At 42.9% G+C, this 19,393-nt stretch overlaps 1 protein-coding gene and 1 pseudogene across 1 annotated transcript in view; both read left to right on the forward strand.

The window, feature by feature from the left end:
- LOC136367827 (acyl-coenzyme A synthetase ACSM4, mitochondrial-like) overlaps positions 1–19,393 on the forward strand; it is a 28,072-nt gene that overhangs the window by 5,819 nt on the left and 2,860 nt on the right. The window contains 9 exon segments of the mRNA XM_066329630.1: positions 14,108–14,372; positions 15,148–15,358; positions 15,808–16,015; positions 16,427–16,570; positions 16,994–17,051; positions 17,053–17,151; positions 17,584–17,663; positions 18,335–18,458; positions 19,185–19,265. Coding sequence (XP_066185727.1) covers positions 14,349–14,372; positions 15,148–15,358; positions 15,808–16,015; positions 16,427–16,570; positions 16,994–17,051; positions 17,053–17,151; positions 17,584–17,663; positions 18,335–18,458; positions 19,185–19,265 — 1,029 coding nt within the window. The 5' untranslated portion in view covers positions 14,108–14,348.
- On the forward strand, positions 426–9,733 carry LOC136368229 (acyl-coenzyme A synthetase ACSM4, mitochondrial-like; annotated as a pseudogene).

Genomic DNA, 19,393 nt, shown 5'->3' on the forward strand with positions numbered 1-19,393 from the left:
ACTGACGCAGTTTTAAGTCAAGGTGATAGTCTCCCAAAACACTTCAAAAGTAGTGGCAGTTTATTTCTGTAAGCAAGCAAAGTAATATAAATTTACAGGAATCCAGACATAGATATTGAGAAAGGATTGGCAAGTGAAATTTTAGAGATGAGATATGAGAGTCATTCATCAGCTGACAAAGTAGAGGACAAATATTTTAATGAAAAGCAATGCACAATCCTTTTACAAGAAAAGGAGGAACATAAATAATAGGGAAAACACAGATGTGTTCAAACAGCCTATTTATTCAAGCTGGTTTGCAGTAATTCATCCAGCATCACAAAGTAGAGAGCATCCAATAACTGTCTGCTTTTAAATGTATTTTCTTTCATTCCAGGTGACTGATCCCTTAGGTGTGCACCTGATCCCTTCCCCTCACCGTCTGATTAAACATCATATATCATGAGAACATTATTAAATCCTGGATTCCTCAGTGTTTGTGGATTCTCAGGTCACCTTCCAGAACATTCCATAGAAACAACAGGCTTCTTACATCTCAGATTATTTCCTATTATGAATCTATAAACCAGTACAAAAAGGAACTGCCAGAATATTTCAACTTTGCAAGTGATGTCTTGGATGAGTGGGCACGACTGGAAAAGGTAATATTGTCTTTTAGTCTATAAACATTGAGCTGTAGTTTAACCCCAGCTCAGAACCACAAGTCAGTCAACTCAAAGCCACAGAGCCCCTGGATCTCACACACACACAAAGACACACATTCAGTGTGATGGGGAGGAGAATCAGGAGAAAAATAAGGTAAAACCCATGGGTTGAGGAAAGAACAGTTTAAGAATTAAAATAAAATATAAGAAGAATATTTATAACAATGATCACTGTGTAGAAGCATTAGTAGAAATAGTAGTGATGAAAAGGGAAGATAACAAAAAGAGAGAGCAACAAAGAAAACCCATAAAAGAGGAATGAATCACAATTCCCCCCTGGCCCACTGATCAACACCTGGCCTGTAGCCAGACAGTGACTGGAACCTCTTGATCAACTTCCCAGCTGAACTGGGGCAGGACCTTTCATAGTGTGGAATATCCCTCTGGACAATTCAGGTCAGCTGTCCTGTCCTATGATCTCTCCCAGCTTTTCATGCACCTCCTTGCTGGCAGAGCATGAAAAACTGGAAAGTCTTTGACTGAGTTGTTGCTAGGCAGTGCTTACCCTATCCCACTCAGAACCAGGACACAGTGGAACAAATCTCAGATGATTATATACAGTTTTACTAACAGATACTGGATAGTATTGGCACCATCTTATTTTGTTTGTCAGAAAGACGGGTATCACTACAGAGAGTAGTTGCCAAGGTTTGTTTATATTGAAGTGAACCTTCTAAGGCTGTCTTATTTCAATAGCTTCTCGTGTGTTGTAGGATGGAAGAAAACCAGCAAATCCAGCCTTTTGGTGGGTCAATGATAAGGGAGAGGAGGTGAAGTTGAGCTTTGAGGAGCTGGGCACTCTGTCCAGGAAGGCAGCCAATGTACTTTCTAAAGTCTGTGGTTTGCAGAGAGGAGACCGAGTTGTAGCAGTTCTGCCTCGTGTTCCTGAGTGGTGGCTCCTGAACTTGGCCTGCATGCGAGCAGGTGAGTGACTCCCCGACTTGTTGGGTGCAGAGAGAAAGCAACTGAGGGTACAAGCCGTGAGTTAGATTAGGGTGAAGAAAATGCAAACAGCAATATTCACTTGTGACCTCTACACTGATCTTTGGCCTAGAAGGAGAATTGGCAGCCCCCACACAGGAAGCACAGAGCCAGACACGGTCCAGTGAAACAGCATCCTCAGGGGAAGCCAGGAGGGCTGAAGGGCTGCAGCCTAAGGCCACATCCATTGTAAGGGAGCTGAGTTACAGTGGAATAATTATATGTTTACAGTCATTAATAATTCAGTATATCTATTTTGCTCTGCCTTCCAACTGCCTAAACATCCATGATGGATAATCTGCATCAACAGAGAGACACAATCAAGTACCTTTGGGAAATGCTGACTTTTCTCAATTGATTCTTGCTTTTTTCCAGGAATTGTTCTTATTCCAGGAACATCCCAACTAACAGCCAAAGACATCTTATACCGACTCCAGGCTTCAAAGGCCAAGTGCTTTGTTACTGATGATGAACGGGCACCTGCAAGTGGAATCTGTCCTGGCAGGCAGCCAGTTCCTGAAAAGTAAACTCCTTGTAGGCAAAGGGAGCAGGGATGGGTGGCTGAACTCAACGAGCTCCTGGTGTGAGTATCCAGTTCTTTTGGCACCATGGCCTGTGAGGTGAAGCGAGCTCTACCACTCAGGTGACATTGATGAGTTTTGGGGGGATTTTCAAAATACCAAATGAGTTACATTTTTGCATCCTTCTGTCAGCTCCCTCCTTTGTGATTACACTGGTAGAGGTTCACCTTGTCCAGGTTTTTGGAGCTTAGCCCATGTCCTTCAGCTTCATTTAGCAGTCTGCCAGGTTTAGAAGGCTCTCTGCTTCTACTCTGATCACCAGGCAGCCACACGAGCTCTAAACACTTGTTATGAGCTTATCTGCTAGAGCCCATTCTAATGGTTCTTGATTAAATGGGAAAATACCGATTGCCAGCTCTCATGCTCAGGTCTTTCTTCCCTTTACTATCCTGGTAGCTCAGAGGATCTGAGTTATGCATCTGTCTCTTGAACATAAACCGTATACCATTAGTAATAAGACCAATGTACTTGGCATAATAACCTTAGTCACTGATTTCAGGTTGGGGTTGGCTTTTGCTTGGGGTGAGGCAGACACTGATTTCTGGCTGCTGTTCCATATTCAGCACCTAAAGTGTCCTTGCTAAAACAGTTGCAAAGTCATTGAAATATTCTGTACGTGCCATATCTTAAAAGTTATGACATACAGGCAATACTTGTTACAAGCAAAATGTTTCTCTAATTGTTCTTACCTGTGTCACCATTCATTCAGTGAGATCATTCAGCTTGAGGCAATGTTCCTATTGAACTCCTAAACATTAAAAATGCTGTTGTCCTGGTGGAAAACTGCCTGACTGGAATAACCATTTCTTCTGAAGGGTTGCATCTGTGACCATCATGTGTCAAGACAAGGAGTCAAGACACAATGCTGATCTATTTTACCAGTGGAACTACGGGCCTCCCAAAAATGGTGTTGCAGTACCCACAGCAGGTACGGCATTGGATTTGCAACCTCAGCAGGTATTTCCTTGCAGTTCCTCCCTGGGTCTTGTTTAAATGACACGATCACCATAAACTGAATATGTGACCATAAAATTCCAGTAATGTAGGCAATTCATGACTGTAGGATCTGCTCTTCTCATCTGAAAGTTAAAGGATGCCTTTCTCAAAGCATTCTGAGTTGGAAGCTGGTGATCAAGGGTCCAGAGAAGTAATTTGTTAGTTTCCTGGAGAAATAAGCGTGTGACTTAGCTGATGTCTCAAATGCACCAGGTTGGGGCATGCCTACCCCAAATGATCTGTTTGGGTTCTGCTCTAGATCAGATTCTGCAACTCAAGACAAAGATGCTTTGCACTGCTCACAGAAAAAGAAATGCTTGAAATATTAAGCAGGAAGGAATGAAGGGAAATCAGAGAGTACTTAAGATTCTTCAACTTCTCAAATTTCTACAGAGCTCCACTTGCTGACATCTTCTAATGGAAACCTCCTCCTGTGACCTGAGTCTCTCACATTCTCTGCAGCATTACTTTCATGTCTGCTTTTTTATCAGGTATTGGTTGAACTTGACTCCTTCAGATATAATGTGGAATACCTCTGATACTGGCTGGGTAAAAGCAGCTTGGAGCAGTATTTTTGCACCATGGATCTGTGGATCCTGTGTCTTTGTACACAATATGCCACAGTTTAAAGCAGAAGTTATTGCAGAGGTAAGCTTAACATTTTATACTGTGGTGTTTATTTCCATTTTACATAAATGAAGGAAACAAACTGGCCTCCAATCATGGGTGCCACTGCTCTAGTAGCAGCAGGGACAGTACATCCCAAGGAATCACGTCTCTATTTGGTTGCCCATGAAGCTCAAGGAAAGTGTTGTCTTTCCTGGTTAGACCATGTGTCATTGATTGAGTGTAGCGGACAACTGGAGAAAGATGCAGGATATAAAGATCTTGGGACCACTGCTGTGTTGTTCAGTATTCAACCTAAGTCTCACGTCAGGTATGGACTTCCAGCTGCTTTGGGGTCAGGCTGAATATGGGCCGTAATCAGAGTATGGCATAAACCTGAAATAAGGCTTTGTTTTCCTGAATTTTCAGTGAGTTGCCAGAGTGCCTATTCCTCCCCTAAGGCACTAAATAGGCAATCATCTGAGTGATTCCCCGCATCATTGGCCTCTTTTGTTAATCACCGTGCACCTTCACAAGGTCAGACACACCATTACACTTTCTTTCCAACAGAATAACTTCCTATTTTTCTAGACTCTCTCAAGATACCCCATCACCACCTTCTGCACGGCTCCCACCGCCTTCCGCATGCTGGTCCAACATGACATGAGCAGGTACAGCAGGAGGGCAGGGAGGCTGGCTGTAATGCTGGGACAGCTCTCAGTGGTTTGTTCCTGAGGTTCTCTTCTTCACTTAAAGGCAATCTAAGTAGTAGAACTTGCTCTCAGTAAAGAAGCCTCTCAGTTTTGAAATGTGACAATAATTAGTCACACCCGTAGGCTGCTTGTGCTTCAGGATTGGGTCTTTGAATAGACAGCACAGTGGAAACGAGGGAGCTTTCTTTGTCACTTCCTCTGAATTTAGGGTCCACAGTTCAATTTTAGGTCAATGTTTTAGGCAGCATTGGATCAGGGAGTTACTGGTGCACCATGAGCTGTTCTCACAGGCTTGAGAATGAAGGGAGCAGTTAGAGGAGCTTCACATGCTGGGATTACTTGGCAGCTGTTCCCACCAGTTTGTCACTCTGTAAAATACCCTGTTTGTGAGAAGTAGTTTGCAAGGAGTTTTCACATCTCTGCTAAGGTACTTATTCTTGTCACATAGGTCTTTCATCCTGACAAAAGTCAACCCAGGTTTAGCAGAGCACAGCCTCTCTGTACCTATTCACCCTTCCTTTCACTCTAAAAAAATTCTCTGATCTTTGATGTTGGCACATAACTCAGCTTTCCACACACATCTGATGTGCTTGTTCAGATTTCTCCTTTTCTGTCAGCTCTCCAAGGAAACACTTTTGCTCATGCATTTTCCAGCAGGAAAAACCTACTTCTAGTGACACAGATATAAACCACATCGTCTTCAGTGGACACTCAAGCAATCTAGGAGTGTAGTCCGGTATGCATAAGAAGATGATCAGAATTTCCAAAGGAGCTTGTGAAGTTTTATGTGTACTTCCTTGGAAATTGAGGGAGGCTGTTCTGTTAAGTCTATTTACTGCCCTTTTTAAGAGTTAAGATAATTATTTCATTTTCTCCTCCTCTCAAGGTACAAGTTCCGAGTCTGAAGCACTGTGTAATGGAGGGGAAGCACTCAATCCTGAAGTGTTGGCGAAGTGGAAATAGAAACAGGGCTGGATATCCATGAAGGTTATGGCCAGAGTGAAACCGTACGTGTGCAATAAATGTAATTACTGGTAGAAAAACCTTCACCATCTTTACTTCAAAAAGCAAACTAAAATAGATTATTTGCTCTGTGTATCATTTGTCTTGTCTGATGTTTAAATCAAAATATTAAAGCAGCTCACATCTCAGACTCTTATGTTCTCAAGAACCGCAGTGCGTTGGTCCTGATTTTTTGTCACAACAAAGTCACAAAGAAGAGTCCGTCTAATGCAAGCAATAATAAATTTACAGATGTTGCAACAATTTAAAAAATTATTTTAAAAATCTATTCTGCAGGTGACAATCTGTGCCAATATGAAAGGGTATGAAATTAAACCTGGCTTCTTTGGGAAAAGCTGTTCCCCCATATGATGTGAGGTACGTGGATATGTGGCCAGCTGCGGGTCGAGCAGTAAGGCAGTGCTGTCTCCATCCCCTGTGTGCCGGGCACTGAGCTGGAGCAGATGTTCCTCTGAGCTGTTCAAAGCACTGCCTGCTGTGTCTGTCCTTGCTGCAGATCGTAGATGACCATGGGGCTGTTGTGCCTGCAGGAGAAGAGGGCACCATTGCTATCCGAGTGCAACCCACACGACCCTTCTGCATGTCTCCGGGTACTTGGTGAGCCTGACTCTGCTGAGAGACTCAGAGGGACCCAGGGCAAAATTTTGCCAGAGCAGAATTCCATGCAGAATCCCCAGAAGGTCTCACTGGGCTACTTGAGGACTTTGAGTCTGATCAGTGCATAGTTCCAGGAACATAGTTCCAGACTGACTAACAGAGTGCAGCTTCAAAATGCAATGTGTACCAGGGGATAACTTGTTCCAGATATGTACCAGGCAGTTGCCATGCACTCCATATTCAGAGCATCACTTTTTTCCCTCTCCTCCATTCCTACCTCTGGTTAAACATTATCGAAGAAGGCCCATAAATTCTACTCATACATCAGAAGCTCAGAGTGGCTTTCCAAGGCACAGGTATTTTATTCCCTCATACCACTGTCAGAGGTCTCCCCATTCCAACAGGCACTGTAGTCAGAGAAACCATTGTACAGATGCCTGTCACACACAGCATGTGCACAAGATCAACAGCACAAACACAAGCTACAGCATAAATCACTCACATGCAGATGATCATATGGCTCTGAGTAGTGACACAAGTAATCAAACTCCACTATTCAAATGGGGATGCTTTACCCACTGAAAGCAGAACCAGATTAAGAAAACACACCAGAAGGGCCATTTGGTTCAGGACAAGGTCCATCTAAGCAACTGTTCATCTGTGGTGGTGCTGAGGTGCAGGACATTCTTAAGAAAACAGTAGAATCAAGCAAACCGGAAAATATTTCCCCCCTGTATTGGAACTGTCATATTCAATAGGCTTTGGGTAACGTACCTATATTTTTAATCCTCTTCTGAACAACATAATTTTTCTATACTTGTAGCTTTCTCATACAACAACCTGCACAAAGTGATTTCTCACTATGTCATAAAATTTTTCTTTAGGTTCAACACTGTTATTACAAGTTTTCACTATGTCTTCTCCTGTGAGAACATTTTTCCTGTGTAACCAAGAGGTTACACTGAATATAGAGGTCCTAAAATCAGATAATGTTTTTCCTGCAGGTCACCTCATTTGTGTTTTGGTCCTGTCAGTTAAGGGGAATAGTTTCCTTTGTCTGGAAGTTATTTTGGCAACCCCCTGTAATGAAAAATCATTTCCCTGAACAAAGTGGGTTACAAGTTTTAGCCATTTCCTGTGGTGGATGGGCATTTAGATAGATCATGGCCTTTTCTCTCTAGAACAGAAATCTCTACATAAAAGTGCTTTTGTCCACATATCATATGTTTCCAAAACAAAGCTGCTAATGTGGATCTGTTACTTGAAGCTATAACACAATATTGAACATACTCATTCTGAGAACAGCTTAAAGAACTGTTTTATCATTTTTAGCATCACTGCAAAGAATTACAATTCACTAAAAATAAGATACTCTTTTGGAAATGTTTGATTGTTGCCAGGATATCCAAGAAAGACTGCTGCCACTGTGCGTGGAGATTTTTATCTCAACTGGGACAGAGGCACTATGGATGAGAAGATATGTCTGGTTTGTTGAAGAGATGATGATGTCATTAATTCTGCTGGGTAAGGCATTTCCTTTTAGATTTGCCTCTTGCGAATGCAGCCTGGAAAGACCCAAGGGCTGGTCCCTTCTGCTGGGGCTGAGCTGTCCTTGTGCTCCCCAGGTATCGCATTGGCCCCTTTGAAGTGGAGAGTGCACTGATAGAGCACCCAGCAGTCGCAGAGGCAGCTGTTGTCAGCAGCCCCGACCCAGTGCGAGGGGAGGTGTAAAACAAAGTAGCAAAGAGATGTGAAACATCTGTGCTAACATCAATATCCCTATAGTACTAGGCTTGTCTTGGAATTCAGTGTTGCAGGCTTTTGGAATAAGTTGGGCGAAACGTTTTGAAAATCCATATCTGGACAGATCTACAATTTCTAAATTATTTATTTGCAGGGTTTTATGGGGGGGGGATGGGTTTTCAGACTAATGATGTGACCATTTTGTCTCAGGAATGAAATTTTGATAATTTCTCACTTTATCACTTAGTGCACTGTAGCAATGTTATCCAGAGTGTTTAATTTTTGCTTTATATTTTTCCAACTTTGCAACATTTCTTTGAGCAACTAGATCAAGATTTTCCACTTTAATATGATGTAATGTTAAAGGGAAATAAAGCTTGAAATAAGGAAAAAATCCTCTGCTCTAGAATGGATCCTTCACCACACAACATTCTGTAATAAACAGCTAATGAAAAGGGAATTAAAGAAAAAGCTCACATTTAGGCATTCTGAATTTTGACAGTTGCTTTCACAACAAATGTCTTCCCTTATTGCCACCTCTGGAAGTTAATGCAATCTCTTCATTTTTGTGGCACAGGTGGTCAAAGCCTTCATTGTTTAGCTCCTGCTTTTACATCACATGATCGAGAAAAATTAGCTCTTGAACTGCAACAACATGTCAAGAAGGTGACTGCACCTTACAAGTATCCAAGGAAGGTAAGAACAGCCCAAAAAGACAGGTTCTCTAATTGTACCAGAAAATGAGCGAGTTTTGTCCTGCTTCAGCTCTTTTTCAACAGCATTCTGACAAACACTCCAACCAGAGTTAGATGAAACAAGAGTACATGAGAGGGTCTGTTGCAGCTATAGCCTTGGGTTGGCTGTGTGTGCTAGAAAGTAGCCCAAGGGAAGCAATGATCATGAGATTTTCCTTCATGAGGGGCCCAGTCTTTCTTTCATGGAGTACTGGGGTTTTCACAGCAGCTCAAATGGGCAAGGCATTCCATTCTAACCAATTGTATGTGGAGCTCTCCTCTGACATATAGCCAAATCAAAACAGGAGTTCCTGCTGGCATCAGTGGGTGGGAATCCATCTCTTCTCACCAGGAAAGACACCAGTAACTCTTTAAAGCTGAAGCATTCCACTCCTAGAGATCATGGTACTTCTTGCTGCAAGTACTGTCTGTACAGTAGCTACAAGGTGTAGTAAGGAATTTCACCATTCCAGCCGTGGTTGTGCAGCTTCCCAACTGTTTATCCACAGCTATCTCAGGATAAAAGTGTTTTCACAATCTTTGTTGCACCTCAGAAATTAGCCACAAGTTATTTGGCTACAGGGAGCATTTTGCTTTTCAGGTGGAGTTTGTTCAGGACCTGCCAAAGACAGTTTCTGGGAAAATCCAGAGAAAGATTCTAAAGAACCAGAGTGGGCAAGAGTATGACAACAGCAAGAGTGATCTGGAAATGAGGAGAGAAATTCTCCATCATGTGTACCAGCCATTACACATGACACAGAGCAGGTTGTTGTGAGACAGCAGAATGAGAACATTGTGAAAAACAAACTGTGGAAGAAAAACAAGAAAGCATTCTTGAGGATTTGTGGTATTGGAAGCACTTTTGCTATCAACATTCTCAGAAGGAAGGGAGTGCAAGTAATTCAAAGTGTGGAATGGGAGACGGAAAGACAGACTCAGGTCCATACAGAGGTCTAATTTGTTTTACTGCCACTTGTATAACATCTTCCTTAAAAAACATTGGTGAAATTGCAAGGCTTTGAAAATTGCAAATAAATGAGAAATCAATAAAATGATACGTTTGTCCTGAGGTGGTATTAGCAATTAATTAACATCCAAAACCTACCACTCTAACATTCTCAAATTCTTTCAGAGCGAAGGAAAAAAAATATTTTCAATGCTTCTCTTCATCATGATGAATTTGAGATCTACTTAAATGGTTAAACTGGAGGAAAAAGTGCTTTAGGTTAAGGTGCAAAATATGCACAATTAACTATGGTGTAAATGATTACAAGAAAAAACTCACTCCACAGAAAGAGCTTTGCTGCTTGGTCTGTTTTGTGGCACGTTCTGTTCTCGTAACTCCAGAAGAAGCAAGCAATAAAGTCAGAAGGGTTTCACTCCAAAACCTTTAGGAAGGTTCACATCTCAGGGATTCACATCTCCAGGGAACAGCTGATCTTCACAGTGCCCCATGTCCTGAAAGGTGAGTGAAATGAATGAAGAGGATCTCCTCCAGCACCTCCTGATTTCTCCTGTCCATAGCAGACAGGTCAGGAAAAAGTTATTTATCTGAGCTCCTCATGCAAGCAAATGGTATTAAATCAGGAATAATAATTTCTGATTCTCACTACTCATTCAGATAACTTTGCCATTATGGGTCTTTTCCTCAGTTTTCTATCTTCATTTTCACCTCTACATTTGCAGCTGAGAAAGTGCTAAAAACTTGAAGGCTCTCACAGTGCTCTTGGCAGACATTTTTCTAGAGCACTCGGGAATCCTAAACTTCAAATGTTCATCTTGTCAGTCTTGAATACCATTTCCCTAAATATTCCTAAATAGTCTGTCCCTCCTCTTTCTCTCATAGGCTATTGTGTAGATTTTGTTATTGTAATGCTCTGAAATATGCAAGTTACAGCTAAATCAGAGAATTAGAGCAGACTGAGAAAGGAGAAACATCTTCCTAAGTGATTAAGAATTGTTTACAACTGGTCAGTATTTCTCTGCCACAATGTCCAAGAAATGTGGAGAACACCATGAATTTCTGTTGCTTTTGACAAAATATCTCTTCTGGGGGGGAAATCTGCATCCAGGTTGCTTATGTTGGCAGATACCACTGAAAAATTATATTGTATTAAGCTCTGGGTATTGAACTAATTTGCCTGACAGACAGATTAAATATTACTGTGTAAGGTTCTGCTAAGGATAAGGCAATAGTTCCAATGTTAAATAAGTAACATTTTCTTGAGGAATAAAATTTAACCAATGCTGAGATCTATGCATCAAAGATGTGAGAATACACAGTTACAATTGAAGACATGAGACAAGGGGTAAAAGACTACAAAATGAGTTTAAAAACCTGGGGTAAAGGGCAAAACTTTGCAGCGTCACTCAGGCCACAAAAATTTCCCAGTAAAAAGTATTTGATTTAGAGTTTACTTGAATGTAATTTTGTGATTTTGTAATGGAAAAGCGCATTTGCAGCAAGCAAATATAGAACTTCTGTGCCTGGGAATGTTACGGAGCGGATCCTCCTAAAAGATATGCTGAGGCATAGAAAAGACGAGGAGGTGTTGTGAAGCAAGCAGAACGTAAATCAGATTTGGGGACCTATAAGAGACTACTGAAGTGAAAGTTCTTGGAATGGCTGTGGTGAGTGGACATATGAGCCAACAGCTGGTGAAACTAAACAGTGAGAATGCTTGTGGAAATTGTCTAGAAATATTCTTCAGCTCCATGGAAGGAAAAGGAATCAGCTAGTGAAGGCTTTGATGAAAGAAGCAGGAACATTCTTCTTATGCAAATATTAACATCTGATGTTGTGTTTGAAGAAGGAAAGTTGTGGGCAATTAACAGCCCCAAAGAACACATCCAAACTATGCAAGCATCAGCTGAGATAGAGACAAGGTACCAGAGCAATACAACACAGAAGGTTAAAAAAGCAGGATGGGGAACTTCACGTTTATTTGGACCATTCGAACCATCAGTCTGGCAGTGGCCCTGAGTGACTTCAATTAATAGACCATCAGCTCATAACTGGATTATCTGGATAATCTCAAATTTCTGGGGTGTTGGATTGCTGTTACTCTCTTGTTTGAGTTTTCCCGACAAGGTCTTTCCATCTCCCTGCGAAGCTGCTTCTTGGCAGTTGCTGCTTCTTTCTGCAGGCGGGCAATCTTCTCCTACTGCTCTCGAGTATTTTCCGCCTGGATCTCCCCAGATCTGGCCCTTTTCCCCGGAAAAGATCCTTTTCTCGCTCTTGTATTCTTGCCGTGTGTTTCCGTCCCGGCCTCCTCTCCCTCACGCCTTGCAATAATAGAGGCGGCCAGAGAGGGCGCTGTAGTCGGAGGCTGCGAATCTCTGTGGTTACAAAATGGCGTCGGCAGCAGCGTGCGCGACGGCGCTGCTGGTATAAGGGCGCTGCCATCTTGCTACACGGAAGCGAAGGGCGTGCCCATTGTGCTGTACGGAAAGTCTTTGCAGGGGGCCGCCATTTTGGTGTCTGGCCGGCTGTGGCGCACATGCGCAGTAAACGGCTGTAGGTAACTGCCCGGACCCGCACAATTTTCCGACTCCTCTTGTTGGAGGGGCGGCTGGCCGAGGCCGGGGGCTCGCTTGTAGTGCTGCCGGGGCACGGCTGGGAGGTGGGCGAGCGCCCTCGGGATTGAGGGTGCCCCTTACGGGTTCGCTGGGACCGGGCGCGGGGCCGTTCGCAGGCTCGGCGGCGGTTGTCTGCGGGACGCCGCTCACGCCGCTGCTCGCGGGGACTTCTAACGAGCTCACAGTTCATTAATTACGCGGCAGGGTGGGAGTAAGTTAGCTGCTGCAAAATCTCCGCGTGTCACTGCACGGTATAATCGAGCACTGACTTAGTCCCGGAAAGACGCGGTAAAAGCCGCCTCAGGGTCTGTTTCCGGCAGGTTTTTCTGCCTCCAGCAAACCGGCTCCGTTAGCTCATGCGCGTGTGCGCTCCTGGAGTTACACTTGATGAATGCTTTAAGCGTTCGCACAGCTCTCTCACTTTCTGTTCCCACGGCATGTGATTTGTTAAAAAGATATGGATATTGATCTAATACCAATATCCAACCATGACGGACAAAGACTCTCTAACAGTTTGAAGTTAGAAAGTGTATGTTTATTACGACGCCGGGCAGCGTGAGGGATAGCTCCCAAATACACACCGCAATTTACAGATGATCACAGGGTCTTTTTATGTACAAAAGTGTTGAATACCCAAAACACAAATGCATATTCATAACTCTGGTCCATCCCATTCCCCACTTCGTATGGTAATTAGCCAAAAAGCAATTAAGCATCCGTAGTTAGTTCTTTGAAATGGGTCAGTGGTCCTTCTTATGGGGTGGGGTCTCAAAATGGTGAAGTAAGATGGGTCTTCCTCGCTTTGCCTTTTTAACCTTTTAGTGTTGGTGACACCTGGATCCTGTTTTCTCAAGACTATCTGATTAATGATCACATTGTAATCTTGGAGTCTATTGATTAAGTGGACAGGCCTCCTGATTTATCGGTTCCTTAAATCCAGCTTCTGTTAAAAAAGGGAAGTTTACCTCAACAATATCTAGTTAGCAAAGGGAAGTCTACCTCAGAAATATCTAGTTTAACTAAAGTCCTTTATTCTTCAAAATTAATGTCTCACATGCCTGCCCCAGTGTTCTCAGCTGATTTCCTCGTGAGTCGGGGACTCTTCCCGGCTCCTTACACACTGGAACGCTCGGCACGGGTGTCCTGGTTACTGTCAGCAGCTTACAGAGTTCCATTCATCTTTCCCCCAAGATCAGTGTCTCCCGCTATTCAGCCTCCTCTGGCTGCCTTGGTCTCGGTTCTTCTCAGTCCCGAGCTGTGGCTGAGAGCGGGGGGCCCCCCCTTTATCGGATACTCAGAGACATGGAAGCACTGCAAGACGTCTGAAACATCATTTATTGCCTCAGGCTCATAGAGTGAGAACGTCTTCACCGCATACCCACAAGTTCGTGCTCAGTGGTTGTCAGTGGTCACAAGGCCACAGGTTACAGGGGTTTTAAAGGTTATTAGCAATAATCTACTGCGGCAAAAATTGTTTTAACTTTCACATCAGTGGATAATTAAAACTGTATCATGCATCTTGCTGCAATGGGCACAATTTTATCTGATCTTATAGTGACACATGAGGCTACTTGCTGCACCTTAAAACTTCTTATTACTTTTATAACTACTTCTGTACCTTAATTTTAAAACCTCAAAACTTTCAACTACTTAGGTCAGTATGTCTCTGCTTAAACTACATACAAACTTACATTCTTACTTATGGCCTGTAAATTTGGAAGCCTTTTCCAAGAATACAGGTCAAATCCTGTATTCTCTGCTGTATTTGGGTCTGCATGCATGAGGTTCTGAGAATTTTCTATGCCTTGATTTCCCCCAGATTAGTTTAAATATATTTTCTTTCATTCCAGGTGACTGATTCCTTAGGTGTGCACCTGATTCCTTCCCCTCAACATCTGATAAGACACCACATATCATGAGAACATTATTAAATCCTGGATTCCTCAGTGTTTGTGGATTCTCAGGTCACCTCCCAGAACATTCCATAGAAACAACAGACTTCTTACATCTCAGATTACTTCCTATTATGAATCTATAAGCCAGGGCAAAAGGAACTGCCAGAATATTTCAACTTTGCAAGTGATGTCTTAGATGATGTGGGCACGACTGGAAAAGGTAATATTTCTCTTCTAGTTTATAGACATTGAGCTGTAGTTTAACCCCAGCTGTCTGACGCAGAACCACAGAGACCCTGGATCTCACACACACACAAAGACACACATTCAGTGTGATGGGGAGGAGAATCAGGAGGAAAAAAAGGTAAAACTCATGGTTGAGTAAAGAAGAGTTTAAGAAGTGAATTATTATAATAATAGTCATCATAATAATATAGTAACAGTAGTAGTAGCTCACTGCCCACTGATTGATGGCCAGCCCATACCCAAACACCTCCCTACAAACTTCCCCTCAGGTTATGAACCGAGCAGGTTCTCCTGTGATGTGGAATATCCTTTAGGGCAGTTCAGGTCAGCTGTCCTGTCTAGGAGCCCTCCCAGCTACTCGTGCGCCTCTTTGTTGGCAGAGTGTGGGAAACTGGAAAGTCCCTGACTTACAGCAGGCATTGCACTGAAACATCAGGGTGATATCAACACTAGACTCATCCTAATTCATAACCACAGCACACGACTTAGTAAGAAAAATTAACTCTATTCCAGCCAAAATGAGGACACAGTGGAACAAATCTCAGATGACACAAATCATGTTTCCTCATGGGTACTGGGCAGTATAAGCTGCAGAGTGGAAAGCACCATTTTATTTTGTTTATCAGAAATACAGGTGTCACACTAAGAGAGTGATTGCCAGGGATGATTTGCTTAATTAGGACTTATTTTGTATTGAAGTGAAACCTTCTAAGGCTTGTCTTATTTCAATAGCTTCTCGTGTGTTGTAGGATGGAAGAAAACCAGCAAATCCAGCCTTTTGGTGGGTCAATGATAAGGGAGAGGAGGTGAAGTTGAGCTTTGAGGAGCTGGGCGCTCTGTCCAGGAAGGCAGCCAATGTACTTTCTAAAGTCTGTGGTTTGCAGAGAGGAGACAGAGTTGTAGCAGTTCTGCCTCGTGTTCCTGAGTGGTGGCTCCTGAACTTGGCCTGCATGCGAGCAGGTGAGTGACTCCCCGACTTGTTGGGTGCAGAGAGAAAGCAAACAGAGGGTACAGGCCGTGAGTTAGATTAGGGTGAAGAAAATGCAAACAGCAATATTCACTTGTGACCTCTACAACTGATCTTTGGCCTAGAAGGAGAATTGGCAGCCCCCACACAGGAAGCACAGGGCCAGACACGGTCCAGTGAAACAGCATCCTCAGGGGAAGCCAGGGAGGGGCTGAAGGGCTGCAGCCTAAGGCCAGACTTGACCACATCCATTGTAAGGGAGCTGAGTTTACAGTGGAATAATTTATATGTTTACAGTCATTAATAATTCAGTATATCTATTTTGCTCTGCCTTCCAACTGCTAAACATCCATGATGGATAAAATCTGCATCAACAGAGAGACACAATCAAGTACCTTTGGGAAATGCTGACTTTTCTCAATTGATTCTTGCTTTTTTCCAGGAATTGTCTTTTTTCCAGGAACATCCCAACTAACAGCCAAAGACATCTTATACCGACTCCAGGCTTCAAAGGCCAAGTGCTTTGTTACTGATGATGAACGGGCACCTGCAGTGGAATCTGTCCTGGCAGGCAGCCAGTTCCTGAAAAGTAAACTCCTTGTAGGCAAAGGGAGCAGGGATGGGTGGCTGAACCTCAACGAACTCCTGGCGTGAGTATCCAGTTCTTTTGGCATCATGCCAAAAGAGGTGAAGGGAGCTCTACCAGTCAGGTGACATTGATGAGTTTTGGGGGAATTTTCAAAATACAAATGAGTTACATTTCTCTGTCAACTCACAGCATTGTGATTGCACTGCATTAAGTCCAGATTCATGCAACCCAGATTTTGGGAGCCAAATTTTAGGTCCTTCAGCTTCTTCTTGTTCCTCAGCCTTGTGATTCAGGGCGTACTTGTGACAGGCAAATGTGTTCTCTAACTTTTCCCTGTGATATATAATGCAACTACTTCTTTAGTAACCTCACATAATTTGGGGCAACTTTCCTGTTGAACTCCTAAACCTTAATACTGATTCCCTGGTGGAAATCTGCATGTAGTGACTGGAATATACCATTTCTTCTGAAGGATTGTATCTTCTGACCATCAATGTGTCAAGACAAGGAGTCAAGACCCAATGATAGTGTATTTTACCAGTGGAACTACAGGCTTCCCAAAAATGGTGTTGCACACCCACAGCAGTTATGGCATTGGATTTGCAACCACTGGCAGGTATTACCTTGCAGTTCCTCCCAGGTCCTGCTTAAGTGAAATAATCTACATTAAACTGAACATGTGGCCATAAACCTCCAGTAAATGTAGGGACTTCATGAGGGTAGGATTTGCACCTTGCTGACCTTTCCCCTCTCATGGTAAAACTCTTGTTATTAAAGGCTTCTTGAAGGCCCAGTTGAGCTCATCATGTGCAGAGTTGTGTCACTTGCAGGGCTGAAAGCAGAGGACCAATAAGGAAAATGTCCCTACAGCCACACCAGAGGAAGTCAAGTGCTCTCATGTTGGGTCAATCTTCCCTGAGAACCAAGGCAACCTTGGGCGATTTCATTATACCTTAAAAGTTATACTTTATTTTAGATCTGTGGCTTGGTACTGATTTTCTTTCCCTGAAAGTTTTTTTCATCTCTGCTTTTTTATCAGGTATTGGTTGAACTTGACTCCTTCAGATATAATGTGGAATACCTCTGATACTGGCTGGGGCAAAATCAGCCTATGGCAGTGTTTTTGGACCATGGATCTGTGGATCCTGTGTCTTTGTACACAATATGCCACTGTTTAAACCAGAAGTTGTTGGAGAGGTGAGTTATCCCAACATCCCAAGCAATCCAAAGGTACCAGAATGCCTATTCTTCCCAGCTACTTTTCAAAACCACTCAGCTGGACGGTTCTCCTCAACATTGGCCTCTTGACTTTCCCAAGAATAATACTGGAAGAGCTCTGGTATAGTTTCCTATCACCAGTTAGGCTTCAGCCTGGGACACAGGCACCTTGGAAAACCCCCAAAAATGTAATTGAGCTACTGATCTTGCTGATTGTTCATATACTTGAGTGACTTTTGTTGGACAGAATGTTCCATATTTTCTAGGAACTAGAGTTCCTGGAACAGCATTCTTATGGTTTTCATCTTGCAGATATTTGAGCATGTAAATGGTGTTAATCACCTGCACCTTCACAAGGTCAGACACACCATTACGCTTTCTTTCCAACAGAATAACTTCCTATTTTTCTAGACTCTCTCAAGATACCCCATCACCACCTTCTGCACGGCTCCCACCGCCTTCCGCATGCTGGTCCAACATGACATGAGCAGGTACAGCAGGAAGGGCAGGGAGGCTGGGCTGTAATGCTGGGACAGCTCTCAGTGGTTTGTTCCTGAGGTTCTCTTCTTCACTTAAAGGCAATCTAAGTAGTACAACTTGCTCTCAGTAAAGAAGCCTCTCAGTTTTGAAATGTGACAATAATTAGTCACACCGTAGGCTGCTTGTGCTTCAGGATTGGGTCTTTGAATAGACAGCACAGTGGAAACAAGGGAGCTTTCTTTGTCACTTCCTCTGAATTTAGGGTCCACAGTTCAATTTAGGTCAATGTTTTAGGCAGCATTGGATCAGGGAGTTACTGGTGCACCATGAGCTGTTCTCACAGGCTTGAGAATGAAGGGAGCAGTTAGAGGAGCTTCACATGCTGGGAGTTACTTGGCAGCTGTTCCCACCAGTTTGTCACTCTGTAAAATACCCTGTTTGTGAGAAGTAGTTTGCAAGGAGTTTTCACATCTCTGCTAAGGTACTTATTCTTGTCACATAGGTCTTTCATCCTGACAAAAGTCAACCCAGATTTAGCAGAGAGCTCACATTCTGTCTTCCTTTTCAGCCTTTCCTTCAGTTTTAGGTTTGCTTGGAGAGCTGAGGAAGTCTGTTCAGTTAAGGTTACTCACTGCTCATTTTAGGAGTTAAGAGAATTATTTCATTTGCTGTTACTCTCAAGGTACAAGTTCCCGAGTCTGAAGCACTGTGTAACTGGAGGGGAAGGACTGAATCCTGAAGTGTTTGCAAAGTGGAAAATCCAGACAGGGCTGGAAATCCATGAAGGTTATGGCCAGAGCGAAACTGTACGTTGCATTAATTCTTGCAGTATACCCATTCAAAGGTAATAATGCCTGAGCCATGATGTCATTGATAAATCAATGGAAAAGGTCAGAATCACTTATATGATTAAAAAAAAAAACCCAAAAAACCTTATTTGTATAATTATGACTATACAGTTCCAGAATCAGCAAGCTGCATATTTTAGTGGTTTAGACCATTACAAAACCATGCCAGGGACACTTCAGATCAAATATGTTGTAGGTGATCCCTTTGTCATTTTTAGTTCAAAAAAAACCCTGAAAAAATAATTTGCTCCAGCTATCAATTTGGCCTGTCTGAGGTTTTACTGGCAAATATTAAACCAGCTCACATCCCAGACTTCTCTGTAAGTGAACATTAACAAAACTATTAAAAGTCAGATCTCAAGCCTTCTCTCATTTTGCCCTTGAAATGGTCCCAAATTAATTGTCCCATTATTGAAATAAGATCTGTAATAATTTTACATCTGCTGTCCTGCAAAGTCAAGTGTTTGCAGGACAACCCACTGGCTCAGACTCAAAAAACCAAGCTCATACAGGTCTGACCTGAAATGCCTCTCAACAAGTCTCTGATGTCCTCAAGAACCGCAGTGCTTTGGTCCTGATTTTTTGTCACAACAAAGTCACAAAGAGGAGTCCTGTCTAATGCAAGCAATAATAAAATTTACAAGATGTTGCAACAATTTAAAAAAATTAAAATCTATCCTGCAGGTGGGACTCTGTGCCAATATAAAAGGGATGAAAATTAAACCTGGCTCTTTGGGAAGACCTCTTCCCCCATATGATGTGAAGGTACGTGGATATGTGGCAGCTGTGGGTCGAGCAGTAAGGCAGTGCTGTCTCCATCCCCTGTGTGCCCGGCACTGAGCTGGAGCAGATGTTCCTCTGAGCTGTTCAAAGCACTCCTGCTGTGTCTGTCC

This window comes from Sylvia atricapilla, chromosome 15 (assembly GCF_009819655.1).
Source record: "Sylvia atricapilla isolate bSylAtr1 chromosome 15, bSylAtr1.pri, whole genome shotgun sequence".
Classification (NCBI taxonomy): domain Eukaryota; kingdom Metazoa; phylum Chordata; class Aves; order Passeriformes; family Sylviidae; genus Sylvia; species Sylvia atricapilla.